Source organism: Ascaphus truei, unplaced genomic scaffold, assembly GCF_040206685.1.
Source record: "Ascaphus truei isolate aAscTru1 unplaced genomic scaffold, aAscTru1.hap1 HAP1_SCAFFOLD_666, whole genome shotgun sequence".
NCBI classification, from domain to species: domain Eukaryota; kingdom Metazoa; phylum Chordata; class Amphibia; order Anura; family Ascaphidae; genus Ascaphus; species Ascaphus truei.
In genome coordinates this window covers 1-15,614 of record NW_027456999.1, presented here as the reverse complement: position 1 = coordinate 15,614, position 15,614 = coordinate 1, and the positions used below count along the sequence as shown (strand labels likewise).

The following is a 15,614-nucleotide window of genomic DNA, read 5'->3' as shown; positions in this document are numbered from 1 at the left end:
CTACTCTATTTTGGCTTAGTGTTGCCAGTCAGTGAGGCTCCTTAGCAGCTCTCTACCTAGTCACTTATATGCACTTTGCAGCCCTTGTACTGTGAATATATTTCACTGTTTCTTTAGCTGCACTACGAGTGTCAGTCAATTGTGACTGCACCCATGGTGCTTACACCCTATATTTTGTATTAAACTGATGTACTATTAGGGTGTTTCAACATCACATTATTATACTAGGTGGAGTTCTTATTTATTTAATTTAATTATCATTTTTTTCCTCACTGCTGTTATCATCCACTTATTACCTGCTCTGCAAGCTGATCCAGAGGGGTTTCTACCCTGACTATTAGTACCACGAGTCCCCTATACCCTACCATTAATATTTGGTAGATATGTTCTTCCATCTTAATTATTAGGTGACTCTGTTGCTAGGTGATGTTGATTTAATTTCTTTTTATTCGTGTTATACACTCATTTGGTAATATATGTTTTAAGTAATTCATTAAAAGTTATATATTAATTAGTGGTGTGCAGTTAAGTGAATTTTCTCAGGAGTTCAATCATTTCGCACTTCTTTATTTTGCTGATTCACCTGAGATCAGACTCCAAAAGACTGTTCATGGTCCCAAGGCTCAACAAAGTATCCGGCCGTTCCTCCTTCTCTTACCGTGCACCCCAAAACTGGAACAACCTACCAGAGACTCTCACATCCACCACCAGTTTAAGTTATTTCAAATCTAAGACTGTCTCACATTTTAATCTGGTCTGTAACTGTTTCATACGCTCATAATATATATTGTCTTTAACTCTGCATGCAATGTCTTGTATGTAATGTATACCCTGTTCACTTATGTAACTGTATTTGTAACCATGTATTATTTGTCTTAACTCTGTGTCCAAGATATACGTGAAAACGAGAGGTAACTCTCAATGTATTACTTCCTGGTAAAATATTTTATAAATAAATAAATATTCTGTCTCTCTCTCTCTCTCCCTCTATTCTGTGTCTCTCCCCCCTATTCTGTGTCTCTCTCCCTGTATTCTGTGTCTCTCTCTCCCCCTCCCTATTCTATGTGTCTATGTCTCTCTCTCTCTCTCTCTCTCTCTCTCTCTCTCTCTCTCTCTCTCTCTCTCTCTCTCTCTCTCTCTCTCTCTCTCTCTCTCTCTCCCTATTCTGTGTGTGTCTCTCTCTCACCCTATTCTGTGTGTGTGTGTCTCTCTCTCTCATTCCCTATTCTGTCTCTCTCTCCCTATTCTGTCTCTCTCCCTATTCTGTGTGTGTCTCTCTCTCTTTCCCTATTCTGTCTCTCTCCCCCTATTCTGTGTGTGTCTCTCTCCCTATTCTGTGTGTGTCTCTCTCTCTCTCTCCCCCTATTCTGTGTGTGTCTCTCTCCCTATTCTGTGTGTGTCTCTCTCTCCCTATTCTGTCTCTCTCCCCCTATTCTGTGTGTGTCTCTCTCCCTATTCTGTGTGTGTGTGTCTCTCTCTCTCTCCCTATTCTGTGTGTGTCTCTCTCCCTATTCTGTGTGTGTGTGTCTCTCTCTCTCTCCCTATTCTGTGTGTGTCTCTCTCCCTATTCTGTGTGTGGCTCTCTCTCTCCCTCTATTTTCTGTCTCTCTCCCCCTATTCTGTGTGTGTCTCTCTCCCTATTCTGTGTGTGTGTGTCTCTCTCTCTTTCCCTATTCTGTGTGTGTCTCTCTCCCTATTCTGTGTGTGTTTGTCTCTCTCTCTCTCCCTATTCTGTGTGTGTCTCTCTCCCTATTCTGTGTGTGGCTCTCTCTCTCCCTCTATTTTCTGTCTCTCTCCCCCTATTCTGTGTGTGTCTCTCTCCCTATTCTGTGTGTGTTTGTCTCTCTCTCTCTCCCTATTCTGTGTGTGTCTCTCTCCCTATTCTGTGTGTGGCTCTCTCTCTCCCTCTATTTTCTGTCTCTCTCCCCCTATTCTGTGTGTGTCTCTCTCCCTATTCTGTGTGTGTGTGTCTCTCTCTCTTTCCCTATTCTGTCTCTCTCTCCCTATTCTGTGTGTGTCTCTCTCCCTATTCTGTGTGGCTCTCTCTCTCCCTCTATTTTCTGTCTTTCTCTCCCTATTCTGTGGACCCGGCCTCCGCTCTCCCCCCTGCCGGCATCTGGAGGGGGACATCTGGTCACCCTCCCTCTGTATGAATGGCGACCTGCACGCAATTTTTCACTGCGTCGTCGTCCTCCTCCTCCGCCGCCTATTCAAACCCTGAGCTGGTAACTGCAACCAGATTTCTCCGCATGTAGCCCGATAACACACCGACTTCTCTTGCGTATTCAGCCCGGGAGGTGGAGGCGCCGTGCGCTCCCACGCAGAACTGTTTTTAAATGGCCCCGCTGCTCTGCACACACAGCTGCTGCCCTTCTCTAACATGGCCGCTGCTGCCCTTCTCTAACATAGCCACTGCTGCCCTTCTCTAACATAGCCGCTGCTGCCTTCTCTAACATGGTCGCTGCTGCCCTTCTCAAACATGGCCTCTGCTGCCCTGCCCACACAGCTGCTGCCCTTCTCAAACATGGCCGCTGCTGCCCTGCCCACACAGCTGCTGCCCTTCTCAAACATGGCCGCTGCTTCCCTGCCCACACAGCTGCTGCTGCCCTGCCCACACAGCTGCTGCCCTTCTCGAACATGGACATGGCTGCCGTTCTCTAACATGGCCGCTGCTGTCCTGCCCACACAGCTGTTGCCCTTCTCTAACATGGCTGCTGCTGCCCTTCTCTAACATGGCCGCTACAGCCCTTCCAACACAGCTGCTGCCCTTCTCTAAATAGCCGCTGTTGCCCTTCTCTAACATGGCCGCTGCAGCACTGCCCACACAGCTACTGCCTTTCTCCAACATGGCCGCTGCTGCCCTGCCCACACAGCTGCTGCTGCCCTGCCCACACAGCTGCTGCTGCCCTGCCCACAGCTGCTGCCTTCTCGAACATGGCCTCTGTTGCCTGCACTGCCCAAACAGCTGCTGCCCTTCTCTAACATGGCCGCTGCTGCCTGCACTGCCCAAACAGCTGCTGCCCTTCTCTAACATGGCCGCTGCTGCCCTGCTCACATAGCTGCTGCCCTTCTTTAATATGGCCGCTGCCCTCCCCACACAGCTGCTGCCCTTATTCATAACATAGCCGCTGCTGCCCTTCTCCAACATGGCCGCTTCTGTCTAGCCCACACGGCTGCTGACTTTGTGACGCACGGCTGCGGACCACCTGCCGGTTGGAGCGGCTTCCCATTGGCTGAGAGTTTTGGCGGGCCCGGCCACAGATGGAGGTGTTGGGATTCACAGTCCCCGTGCAGAGCAGCAACACCGTGTTTATCTGGGAAATCTCCGCACAGCTCTCACAGGGGGAGATATATGTGAGGGAGGGGGGTATATATGTGTGAGGGAGGGGGGTATATATATACATACCTATATATAGGTACACAGCTCTCACAGGGGGAGATATATGTATATATCACACTATAACCGGGATATCTCCGCACAGCTCTCACAGGGGGAGATATATGTGAGGGAGGGGGGTATATATATATGTGAGGGAGGGGGGTATATATATATGTGAGGGAGGGGGGTATATATATACATACCTATATATAGGTACACAGCTCTCACAGGGGGAGATATATGTATATATCACACTATAACCGGGATATCTCCGCACAGCTCTCACGGGGAGGGGGAGCTATATATATATACATACCTATATATAGGTGTATATATATATATCATACTATAACTGGGTGGTGTGTGTACACACATACATAGTCACTAGCCTATCTAGTTGGGATACAATATATATACAGTATATACACACACCCAATTATAATGTGTGTGTGTGTATATATATATATATATATATATATATATATATATATATATATATACAGGCATACCCCACTTAACATACGCAATAGGACCGGAGCATGTATGTAAAGTGAAAATGTACTTACAGTAAAGTGAAGCACTACCTTTTTCCCACTTATCGATGCATGTACTGTACTGCAATTGTCATATACGTGCATAACTGATGTAAATAACACATTTGTAACAGGCTCTATAGTCTCCCCGCTTGCGCATAGCTTCGGTACAGGTAGGAAGCCGGTATTGCTGTTCAGAACGTGCTGAATGGCGCATGTGTGAGCTGCCGTTTGCCTATTGAGCGAGATGTACTTACTCGCAAGTGTACTTAAAGTGAGTGTACTTAAACCGGGGTATGCCTGTATATGTGTATATATATACATACACACACTTATAGTTGGGGGGGGGGTATCAGTAGTCCCCTTCCTGTATTTGCTCCTCCCAGTATGCTGTGTATATGTAGGTGTACATGTATATATTTATTAATGTACGTATGTACCGTGGTACTAGCAGACCCAACTTAAGACGCTGGGAGGGTTGTGACCTCCAAATATATTGCGCAATTGGCCGGCGCCGAACCCCCTCCCCCTTTCAACATCCAAGACGGGGCCATCAGGCCCCGCAGGAGTTGGGTTTCCGTCAGCCACGCACCTGGCATCGGCTTGTTTCCCTAAATAGAACGGTGTGTGGGGTCACTACGAGGCCAGGAGATAACGTGTTCAAAGCAATGGGGCAGCAGGGCTCAACTCCTGCCCTCAAGACCCACCCAACTCCTGTCCTCAAGACCCACCCAACTCCTGTCCTCAAGACCCACCCAACTCCTGTCCTCAAGACCCACCCAACTCCTGTCCTCAAGACCCACCCAACTCCTGTCCTCAAGACCCACCCAGCAGGTCCGCTTCAGCACAGGCGAGCCTCTGACCAAAGCTGAGCTATTGGGGTGGTCTTGAAGATTGGAGTTGAGCACCCCTGTTATGGGGGAGGGGGGGGAAGACACAGGATTACCACTTTGTTTAGTACAAACACGGGCCTGGCCTAAATGTGATGTCGTCTGTGGTGACCCCCCCCGGTGTGGCATCAAGTTGACGCTTTCTTTATGTCTCCGTGGCAGCGTGGTCTGCTGAACGTGTTTTCGGAGTTTGGGGCTCTTTACTCCGTCCGACTTCTCCCCAACGCGGCGGTCGCCGACCCGGGTTTCTACGCGGTGATTAAATACTACTCTGCCCGCGATGCCGGCAGGGCCCAGGAAGCTTGTGACAGGAAGAGGCTGTTCCAGGACTCTCCGCTGAAGGTATAGACGTCAGATCATGAAGAGACTTGGAAGCCGGGGCTATGCCTGTCTGACGTGCATCACATTGTGTTACCTCTAGCAGCGAAACTATTAAAGCAGTGTGGTAACTATCCAAGCAATGCGGCGCTCTGGTTGGGCTGTGCGGCGCGCTGGTTGGGGGGCGATGGTTGGGCAGTGCGGCGCTGGTTGGGCTGTGTGGCGATGGTTGGGCTGTGCATGTTGGGCTGTGTGGCGATGGTTGGGCTGCGCATGTTGGGCTGTGTGGCGATGGTTGGCCTGTGTGGCACTGGTTGGGCTGTGTGGCGCTGGTTGGGCTGTCTGGTGCTGGTTGGGCTGTGTGGCGATGGTTGGCCTGTGTGGCACTGGTTGGGCTGTGTGGCGCTGGTTGGGCTGTGGCGCTGGTTGGGCTGTTTGGCGCTGGTTGGGCTGTGTGGCGCTGGTTGGGCTGTGTGGCGCTGGTTGGGCTGTGTGGCGATGGTTGGGCTGTGTGGCGCTGGTTGGGCTGTGTGGCGCTGGTTGGGCTGTGTGGCGATGGTTGGGCTGTGTGGCGCTGGTTGGGCTGTGTGGCGATGGTTGGGCTGTGTGGCGATGGTTGGGCTGTGTGGCGCTGGTTGGGCTGTGTGGCGATGGTTGGTTTGTGTATGTTGGGCTGTGTGGCGCTGGTTGGGCTGTGTGGCGCTGGTTGGGCTGTGTGGCGCTGGTTGGGCTGTGTGGCGATGGTTGGGCTGTGTGGCGCTGGTTGGGCTGTGCGGCGCTGGTTGGGCTGTGCGGCGCTGGTTGGGCTGTGCGGCGCTGGTTGGGCTGTGCGGCGCTGGTTGGGCTGTGTGGCGCTTGTTGGGCTGTGTGGCGCTGGTTGGGCTGTGCATGTTGGGCTGTGTGGCGCTGGTTGGGCTGTGTGGCGATGGTTGGGCTGTGTGGCGCTGGTTGGGCTGTGCATGTTGGGCTGTGTGGCGATGGTTGGCCTGTGTGGCGATGGTTGGGCTGTGCATGTTGGGCTGTGTGGCGCTGGTTGGCGATGGTTGGGCTGTGTGGCGATGGTTGGGCTGTGTGGCGATGGTTGGGCTGTGTGGCGATGGTTGGGCTGTGTGGCGATGGTTGGGCTGTGTGGCGCTGGTTGGGCTGTGTGGCGATGGTTGGCCTGTGCGGCGCTGGTTGGGCTGTGCGGCGCTGGTTGGGCTGTGTGGCGATGGTTGGGCTGTGTGGCGATGGTTGGGCTGTGTGGCGCTGGTTGGGCTGTGTGGCGCTGGTTGGGCTGTGTGGCGATGGTTGGGCTGTGTGGCGCTGGTTGGGCTGTGCGGCGCTGGTTGGGCTGTGCGGCGCTGGTTGGGCTGTGCGGCGATGGTTGGGCTGTGCGGCGATGGTTGGGCTGTGCGGCGATGGTTGGGCTGTGCGGCGCTGGTGGCGCTGGTTGGGCTGTGTGGCGCTGGTTGGGCTGTGTGGCGCTGGTTGGGCTGTGTGGCGCTGGTTGGGCTGTGTGGCGCTGGTTGGGCTGTGTGGCGCTGGTTGGGCTGTGCATGTTGGGCTGTGTGGCGCTGGTTGGGCTGTGTGGCGATGGTTGGGCTGTGTGGCGATGGTTGGGCTGTGTGGCGCTGGTTGGGCTGTGTGGCGATGGATGGGCTGTGTGGCGCTGGTTGGGCTGTGTGGCGCTGGTTGGGCTGTGTGCGGCGCTGGTTGGGCTGTGTGGCGCTGGTTGGGCTGTGTGGCGCTGGTTGGGCTGTGTGGCGCTGGTTGGGCTGTGTGGCGCTGGTTGGGCTGTGTGGCGCTGGTTGGGCTGTGTGGCGCTGGTTGGGCTGTGTGGCGATGGTTGGGCTGTGGCGATGGTTGGGCTGTGTGGCGCTGGTTGGGCTGTGTGGCGATGGTTGGGCTGTGTGGCGATGGTTGGGCTGTGTGGCGATGGTTGGGCTGTGTGGCGATGGTTGGGCTGTGCGGCGCTGGTTGGGCTGTGCGGCGATGGTTGGGCTGTGCGGCGCTGGATGGGCTGTGCGGCGATGGTTGGGCTGTGTGGCGATGGTTGGGCTGTGGCGATGGTTGGGCTGTGTGGCGATGGTTGGGCTGTGCGGCGATGGTTGGGCTGTGTGGCGCTGGTTGGGCTGTGCGGCGCTGGATGGGCTGTGCGGCGATGGTTGGGCTGTGCGGCGCTGGTTGGGCTGTGCGGCGCTGGTTGGGCTGTGCGGCGCTGGTTGAGCTGTGCGGCGCTGGTTGGCCTGTGCGGCGCTGGTTGGCCTGTGCGGCGCTGGTTGGCCTGTGTGGCGCTGGTTGGCCTGTGTGGCGATGGTTGGGCTGTGTGGCGCTGGTTGGGCTGTGTGGCGATGGTTGGGCTGTGTGGCGCTGGTTGGGCTGTGTGGCGATGGTTGGGCTGTGTGGCGATGGTTGGGCTGTGTGGCGCTGGTTGGGCTGTGTGGCGATGGTTGGTTTGTGTATGTTGGGCTGTGTGGCGCTGGTTGGGCTGTGTGGCGCTGGTTGGGCTGTGTGGCGCTGGTTGGGCTGTGTGGCGCTGGTTGGGCTGTGCGGCGCTGGTTGGGCTGTGCGGCGCTGGTTGGGCTGTGCGGCGCTGGTTGGGCTGTGCGGCGCTGGTTGGGCTGTGCGGCGCTGGTTGGGCTGTGCGGCGCTTGTTGGGCTGTGTGGCGCTGGTTGGGCTGTGCATGTTGGGCTGTGTGGCGCTGGTTGGGCTGTGTGGCGATGGTTGGGCTGTGTGGCGCTGGTTGGGCTGTGCATGTTGGGCTGTGTGGCGATGGTTGGCCTGTGTGGCGATGGTTGGGCTGTGCATGTTGGGCTGTGTGGCGCTGGTTGGCGATGGTTGGGCTGTGTGGCGATGGTTGGGCTGTGTGGCGATGGTTGGGCTGTGTGGCGATGGTTGGGCTGTGTGGCGATGGTTGGGCTGTGCGGCGCTGGTTGGGCTGTGCGGCGCTGGTTGGGCTGTGCGGCGATGGTTGGGCTGTGTGGCGATGGTTGGGCTGTGTGGCGCTGGTTGGGCTGTGTGGCGCTGGTTGGGCTGTGTGGCGCTGGTTGGGCTGTGCGGCGCTGGTTGGGCTGTGCGGCGCTGGTTGGGCTGTGCGGCGATGGTTGGGCTGTGCGGCGATGGTTGGGCTGTGCGGCGATGGTTGGGCTGTGCGGCGCTGGTGGCGCTGGTTGGGCTGTGTGGCGCTGGTTGGGCTGTGTGGTGCTGGTTGGGCTGTGTGGCGCTGGTTGGGCTGTGTGGCGCTGGTTGGGCTGTGTGGCGCTGGTTGGCCTGTGCAGCGCTGGTTGGCCTGTGCGGCGCTGGTTGGCCTGTGTGGCGCTGGTTGGCCTGTGTGGCGCTGGTTGGCCTGTGTGGAGCTGGTTGGCCTGTGTGGCGATGGTTGGGCTGTGTGGCGATGGTTGGGCTGTGTGGCGATGGTTGGGCTGTGTGGCGATGGTTGGGCTGTGTGGCGATGGTTGGGCTGTGTGGCGCTGGTTGGGCTGTGTGGCGATGGTTGGGCTGTGTGGCGATGGTTGGGCTGTGTGGCGATGGTTGGGCTGTGTGGCGCTGGTTGGGCTGTGCGGCGATGGTTGGGCTGTGCGGCGCTGGTTGGCCTGTGCGGCGCTGGTTGGCCTGTGTGGCGCTGGTTGGGCTGTGCATGTTGGGCTGTGTGGCGCTGGTTGGGCTGTGTGGCGCTGGTTGGGCTGTGTGGCGCTGGTTGGGCTGTGTGGCGCTGGTTGGGCTGTGTGGCGCTGGTTGGGCTGTGTGGCGATGGTTGGGCTGTGAGGCGATGGTTGGGCTGTGTGGCGATGGTTGGGCTGTGTGGCGATGGTTGGGCTGTGTGGCGCTGGTTGGGCTGTGTGGCGCTGGTTGGGCTGTGCATGTTGGGCTGTGTGGCGCTGGTTGGGCTGTGTGGCGCTGGTTGGGCTGTGTGGCGCTGGTTGGGCTGTGTGGCGCTGGTTGGGCTGTGTGGCGCTGGTTGGGCTGTGTGGCGATGGTTGGGCTGTGTGGCGATGGTTGGGCTGTGTGGCGATGGTTGGGCTGTGCATGTTGGGCTGTGTGGCGCTGGTTGGGCTGTGTGGCGATGGTTGGGCTGTGTGGCGCTGGTTGGCCTGTGTGGCGATGGTTGGGCTGTGTGGCGATGGTTGGGCTGTGTGGCGCTGGTTGGCCTGTGTGGCGATGGCTGTGCTGGTTGGGGTGTGTGGCGATCGTTGGTCTATGTGACGATGGCTGATTGGGGTATGCGGCGCTGGTTGAGCTGTGTCACGATGGTTGGGTGGCGCTTGCAACGGTCGGTCTCTCGTACCTTGCATGACTTGCGTTCTGCTCCAAACCGAAACCAGAAAAAAAGTGGCGGAAACATCTGGCATGTATGTAACACGTTCTTCTACATGGGTGTACAATGTTGTTTTTTTTTTTCTACGACTCCCTGGCAGGCGTCGGAACTACTAAAGCGTCCCAGGAGAGGGATCCTGCCGATCCATGCTTTCTGGGTTTTTTTCGGAGGCGGCATGCAGCCACGGTCATGCCTGCGATAATCACCGCTTCCTTTTGTCTTGCTCTCTCCAGGTGCGCCTCTGCCGCAAGCAGAAAGGGTTTCAGCCGAAAGTCCTGGCGTTGTCCAGCTCGAAATGCCAGGATCTGGCCAACCATTACCTGGGATTCAATGGGTGGTCCAAGAGAATAATAGCGGTGAGCTAATGTGCCCCCCCGCCCCCGCGCAGTTCACCTTTCCTTTCTTTGACACAATGTCACCAGCCAAATAGTTGCAGTAACATGGTCACCTCTGTAAGGTGCAGGCACTGGGGGGGTGGGGGGTTTATGGATACGTGAGTCGGCGAGAGGCTCTTACAGACCAGGGAGCACGGTGGACTCGCCTTGTACTTGAATCGGCTGTGTGTGTAACCCCCCCACGCAGCTGCAGAATATCTCCGGCCTGGACGAGCTTGAGACTGGAGACGGGGACGCTCTGCAGGAGCAGAGGACAGTGAAGTACCTGTGCCTGCTGGAAGTGACCCTGCCCGGCCACGACGTCTGCAGCAGAGGAGTGGGGGTCGCCGAGGAGGACCTGGAGAAACCCAACGGTGCCTTGGGGGGGATCCCAATGTGGCAGTTTTGTATATAAACCCCTGGCAGTACCAAAGGGAAGAGAAACGCCAGCGCGTAGATAAGAGGCTCGCTCTCTCCATTTTTGCGCTTGCTCTCGCCCTCTCCAAAGTGCCCCTTCTCTCTGGCCCCCTCTCCCCCTTTCGCCTTCTCGCCCTCTTCCCCCTTTCGTCCTTTCTTCCCCCTTTCGTCCTCTCTTCCCCCTTACGCCCTCTCTCCCCCCTTACGCCCTCTCTCCCCCCTTACGCCCTCTCTCCCCCCTTACCCCCTCTCTCCCCCCTTACGCCCTCTCTCCCCCCTTACGCCCTCTCTCCCCCCTTACGCCCTCTCTCCCCCCTTACGCCCTCTCTCCCCCCCTTACGCCCTCTCTCCCCCCTTACGCCCTCTCTCCCCCCTTACGCCCTCTCTCCCCCCTTACGCCCTCTCTCCCCCCTTACGCCCTCTCTCCCCCCTTACGCCCTCTCTCCCCCCTTACGCCCTCTCTCCCCCCTTACGCCCTCTCTCCCCCCTTTCGCCCTCTCTCCCCCCTTTCGCCCTCTCTCCCCCCTTTCGCCCTCTCTCCCCCCTTTCGCCCTCTCTCCCCCCTTTCGCCCTCTCTCCCCCCTTTCGCCCTCTCTCCCCCCTTTCGCCCTCTCTCCCCCCTTTCGCCCTCTCTCCCCCCTTTCGCCCTCTCTCCCCCCTTTCGCCCTCTCTCCCCCCTTTCGCCCTCTCTCCCCCCTTTCGCCCTCTTTCCCCCCTTTCGCCCTCTTTCCCCCCCTTTCGCCCTCTCTCCCCCCTTTCGCCCTCTCTCCCCCCTTTGCCCTCTCTCCCCCCTTTGCCCTCTCTCCCCCCTTTCGCCCTCTCTCCCCCCTTTCGCCCTCTCTCCCCCCTTTCGCCCTCTCTCCCCCCTTACGCCCTCTCTCCCCCCTTTCGCCCTCTCTCCCCCCTTTCGCCCTCTCTCCCCCCTTTCGCCCTCTCTCCCCCCTTTCGCCCTCTCTCCCCCCTTTCGCCCTCTCTCCCCCCTTTCGCCCTCTCTCCCCCCTTTCGCCCTCTCTCCCCCCCTTTCGCCCTCTCTCCCCCCTTTCGCCCTCTCTCCCCCCTTTCGCCCTCTCTCCCCCCTTTCGCCCTCTCTCCCCCCTTACGCCCTCTCTCCCCCCTTACGCCCTCTCTCCCCCCTTTCGCCCTCTCTCCCCCCTTTCGCCCTCTCTCTCTCTGTCGCCCCCCCTCTCTCTGTGGCCCCCCCCTCTCTCTCCCTGTCGCCCCCCCCCTCTCTCTCCCTGTCGCCCCCCTCTCTCCCTGTCGCCCCCCTCTCTCCCTGTCTGTCTCCCTGTCGCCCCCCCTCTCTCCCTGTCGCCCCCCCTCTCTCCCTGTCGCTCTCCCTGTCGCCCCCCCTCTCTCCCTGTCGCCCCCCCTCTCTCCCTGTCGCCCCCCCTCTCTCCCTGTCGCCCTCCCCCCTCTCGTCTCTCCCTGTCGCCCCCCCCTCTCTCTCTCCCTGTCGCCCCCCCTCTCTCTCTCCTTGTCGCCCCCCCTCTCTCTCTGTCGCCTCCCTGTCGCCCCCTCTCTCCCTCCCTGTCGCCCCCTCTCTCCCTCCCTGTCGCCCCCCTCTCTCTCCCTGTCGCCCCCTCTCTCTCCCTGTCGCCCCCCTCTCTCCCTGTCGCCCCCCCTCTCCTCCCTGTCGCCCCCTCTCTCTCCCTGTCGCCCTCCTCTCTCTCCCTGTCGCCCCCCTCTCTCTCCCTGTCGCCCCTCTCTCTCTCCCTGTCGCCCTCCCCCCTCTCTCTCCCTGTCGCCCTCCCCCTCTCTCTCCCTGTCGCCCTCCCCCTCTCTCTCCCTGTCGCCCTCCCCCTCTCTCTCCCTGTCGCCCCCTCTCTCTCTCCCTGTCGCCCCTCTCTCTCTCCCTGTCGCCCCCCTCTCTCTCCCTGTCGCCCCCCCTCTCTCTCCCTGTCGCCCCCCCTCTCTCTCCCTGTCGCCCCCCCTCTCTCTCTCCTGTCGCCCCCCCCTCTCTCTCCCTCGTCGTCGCCCCCTCTCTCTCTCCCTGTCGCCCCCCTCTCTCTCTCCCTGTCGCCCCCCTCTCTCCTGTCGCCCCCCTCTCTCTCCCTGTCGCCCTCCTCCCTCTCTCTCCCTGTCGCCCTCCCCCTCTCTCTCTCCCTGTCGCCCCCTCTCTCTCTCCCTGTCGCCCCCCCTCTCTCTCCCTGTCGCCCCCCCTCTCTCTCCCTGTCGCCCCCCCTCTCTCTCTCCCTGTCGCCCCCCCTCTCTCTCTCCCTGTCGCCCCCCTCTCTCTCTCCCTGTCGCCCCCCCTCTCTCTCTCCCTGTCGCCCCCCCTCTCTCTCTCCCTGTCGCCCCCCTCTCTCTCTCTCCTGTCGCCCCCCCTCTCTCTCTCCCTGTCGCCCCCCCTCTCTCTCTCCCTGTCGCCCCCCTCTCTCCCTGTCGCCCCCTCTCTCTCTCCCTGTCGCCCCCCTCTCTCGCTGTCGCCCCCTCTCTCTCTCCCTGTCGCCCCCCTCTCTCTCTCCCTGTCGCCCCCCCTCTCTCTCTCCCTGTCGCCGCCCCCGCTCTCTCCTGTCGCCCCCTCTCTCTCTCCCTGTCGCCCCCCTCTCTCGCTGTCGCCCCCTCTCTCTCTCCCTGTCGCCCCCTCTCTCTCTCCCTGTCGCCCCCCCTCTCTCTCCCTGTCGCCCCCCCTCTCTCTCCCTGTCGCCCCCCCTCTCTCTCTCCCTGTCGCCCCCCCTCTCTCTCGTCCCTGTCGCCCCCCTCTCTCTCTCCCTGTCGCCCCCCCTCTCTCTCTCCCTGTCGCCCCCCCTCTCTCTCTCCCTGTCGCCCCCCCTCTCTCTCTCCCTGTCGCCCCCCTCTCTCTCTCCCTGTCGCCCCCCCTCTCTCTCTCCCTGTCGCCCCCCCCTCTCTCTCTCCCTGTCGCCCCCCCTCTCTCCCTGTCGCCCCCTCTCTCTCTCCCTGTCGCCCCCCTCTCTCTCCTGTCGCCCCCCTCTCTCTCTCCCTGTCGCCCCCCTCTCTCTCTCCCTGTCGCCCCCCCTCTCTCTCTCCCTGTCGCCCCCCCTCTCTCTCTCCCTGTCGCCCCCCCTCTCTCTCTCCCTGTCGCCCCCCCTCTCTCTCTCCCTGTCGCCCCCCCTCTCTCTCTCCCTGTCGCCCCCCCTCTCTCTCTCCCTGTCGCCCCCCCTCTCTCTCTCCCTGTCGCCCCCCCTCTCTCTCTCCCTGTCGCCCCCCCTCTCTCTCTCCCTGTCGCCCCCCCTCTCTCTCTCCCTGTCGCCCCCCCTCTCTCTCTCCCTGTCGCCCCCCCTCTCTCTCTCCCTGTCGCCCCCCCTCTCTCTCTCCCTGTCGCCCCCCCTCTCTCTCTCCCTGTCGCCCCCCCTCTCTCTCCTGTCGCCCCCTCTCTCTCTCCCTGTCGCCCCCCTCTCTCTCTCCCTGTCGCCCCCCTCTCTCTCTCCCTGTCGCCCCCCTCTCTCTCTCCCTGTCGCCCCCCCTCTCTCTCCCTGTCGCCCCCCCTCTCTCTCCCTGTCGCCCCCCTCTCTCCCTGTCGCCCCCCCTCTCTCTCTCCCTGTCGCCCCCCCTCTCTCTCTCCCTGTCGCCCCCCTCTCTCTCTCCCTGTCGCCCCCCCTCTCTCTCTCCTGTCGCCCCCCCCTCTCTCTCTCCCTGTCGCCCCCCCTCTCTCTCTCCCTGTCGCCCCCCCTCTCTCTCTCCCTGTCGCCCCCCCCTCTCTCTCTCCCTGTCGCCCCCCCCTCTCTCTCTCCCTGTCGCCCCCCCCTCTCTCTCTCCCTGTCGCCCCCCCCTCTCTCTCTCCCTGTCGCCCCCCCCTCTCTCTCTCCCTGTCGCCCCCCCCTCTCTCTCTCCCTGTCGCCCCCCCTCTCTCTCCCTGTCGCCCCCCCTCTCTCTCTCCCTGTCGCCCCCCCTCTCTCTCTCCCTGTCGCCCCCCCTCTCTCTCCCTGTCGCCCCCCCTCTCTCTCCCTGTCGCCCCCCCCCTCTCTCCCTGTCGCCCCCCCCTCTCTCTCCCTGTCGCCCCCCTCTCTCTCTCCCTGTCGCCCCCCCTCTCTCTCTCCCTGTCGCCCCCCTCTCTCTCTCCCTGTCGCCCCCCTCTCTCTCTCCCTGTCGCCCCCCTCTCTCTCTCCCTGTCGCCCCCCTCTCTCTCTCCCTGTCGCCCCCTCCCTCTCTCTCTCCCTGTCGCCCCCCCCTCTCTCTCCCTGTCGCCCCCCCTCTCTCTCTCCCTGTCGCCCCCCCCTCTCTCTCTCCCTGTCGCCCCCCCCTCTCTCCCTGTCGCCCCCCGCTCTCTCCCTGTCGCCCCCCCCTCTCTCTCTCCCTGTCGCCCCCCCCTCTCTCTCTCCCTGTCGCCCCCCCCCTCTCTCTCTCCCTGTCGCCCCCCCTCTCTCTCTCCCTGTCGCCCCCCCTCTCTCTCCCTGTCGCCCCCCCTCTCTCTCCCTGTCGCCCCCCTCTCTCTCTCCCTGTCGCCCCCCCCTCTCTCTCTCCCTGTGTCGCCCCCCCCTCTCTCTCTCCCTGTCGCCCCCCCTCTCTCTCCCTGTCGCCCCCCTCTCTCTCCCTGTCGCCCCCTCTCTCTCTCCCTGTCGCCCCCCCCCCCCTCTCTCTCCCTGTCGCCCCCTCCTCTCTCCCTGTCGCCCCCCCCTCTCTCCTGTCGTCGCCCCTCTCTCCCTGTCGCGCCCCTCTCTCCCTGTCGTCGCCCCCCTCTCTCTCCCTGTCGCCTCCCTGTCGCCCCCCTCTCTCCCTGTCGCCCCCTCTCTCCCTGTCGCCCCCCCTCTCTCCTGTCGCCCCCTCCCCTGCTCTCTCCTGTCGCCACCCCCTCTCTCCCTGTCGCCCCCCCCTCTCTCCCTGTCGCCCCCCCCTCTCCCTGTCGCCCCCTCTCTCCGTCGCCTCCCCTCTCTCTCCCTGTCGCCTCCCCCTCTCTCTCTCCCTGTCGCCCCCCCTCTCTCTCTCCCTGTCGCCCCCCCTCTCTGTCCCCTCTCTCTCTCCTGTCGCCCCCCCCTCTCTCTCTCCCTGTCGCCCCCCCCTCTCTCTCTCCCTGTCGCCCCCCCTCTCTCTCTCCCTGTCGCCCCCCCTCTCTCTCCCTGTCGCCCCCCCTCTCTCTCTCCCTGTCGCCCCCCCCTCTCTCTCTCCCTGTCGCCCCCCCCTCTCTCTCCCTGTCGCCCCCCCTCTCTCTCTCCCTGTCGCCCCCCCCTCTCTCTCTCCCTGTCGCCCCCCCTCTCTCTCCCTGTCGCCCCCCCTCTCTCTCCCTGTCGCCCCGCCCTCTCTCTCTCCCTGTCGCCCCCCCCTCTCTCTCCCTGTCGCCCCCCCCTCTCTCTCTCCTGTCGCCCCCCCCTCTCTCTCTCCCTGTCGCCCCCCCCTCTCTCTCTCCCTGTCGCCCCCCCTCTCGCTCTCCCTGTCGCCCCCCCCTCTCTCTCTCCCTGTCGCCCCCCCCTCTCTCTCTCCCTGTCGCCCCCCCCCTCTCTCTCCCTGTC

General features: G+C 61.2%; 1 protein-coding gene across 4 annotated transcripts; it reads left to right on the top strand.

The window, feature by feature from the left end:
* The first annotated feature begins 3,004 nt into the window (after nt 1–3,004).
* LOC142485874 (RAD52 motif-containing protein 1-like) lies at nt 3,005–10,222 on the top strand. 4 transcript variants are annotated; one of them, XM_075584590.1, is made up of 4 exons: nt 3,005–3,267; nt 4,965–5,144; nt 9,652–9,774; nt 10,001–10,222. In XM_075584590.1, exons 1-4 carry the CDS (start codon nt 3,262–3,264, stop codon nt 10,205–10,207), a joined length of 516 nt encoding a protein of 171 aa, XP_075440705.1. In that variant the 5' UTR covers nt 3,005–3,261; the 3' UTR covers nt 10,208–10,222. The 4 variants fall into 4 exon arrangements, with proteins under 4 accessions (XP_075440705.1, XP_075440702.1, XP_075440703.1 ...); XM_075584587.1 differs by having other exon boundaries at nt 3,031–3,354; XM_075584588.1 differs by lacking the exon at nt 3,005–3,267 and adding an exon at nt 3,429–3,503.
* The last annotated feature ends 5,392 nt before the right edge of the window (nt 10,223–15,614 follow it).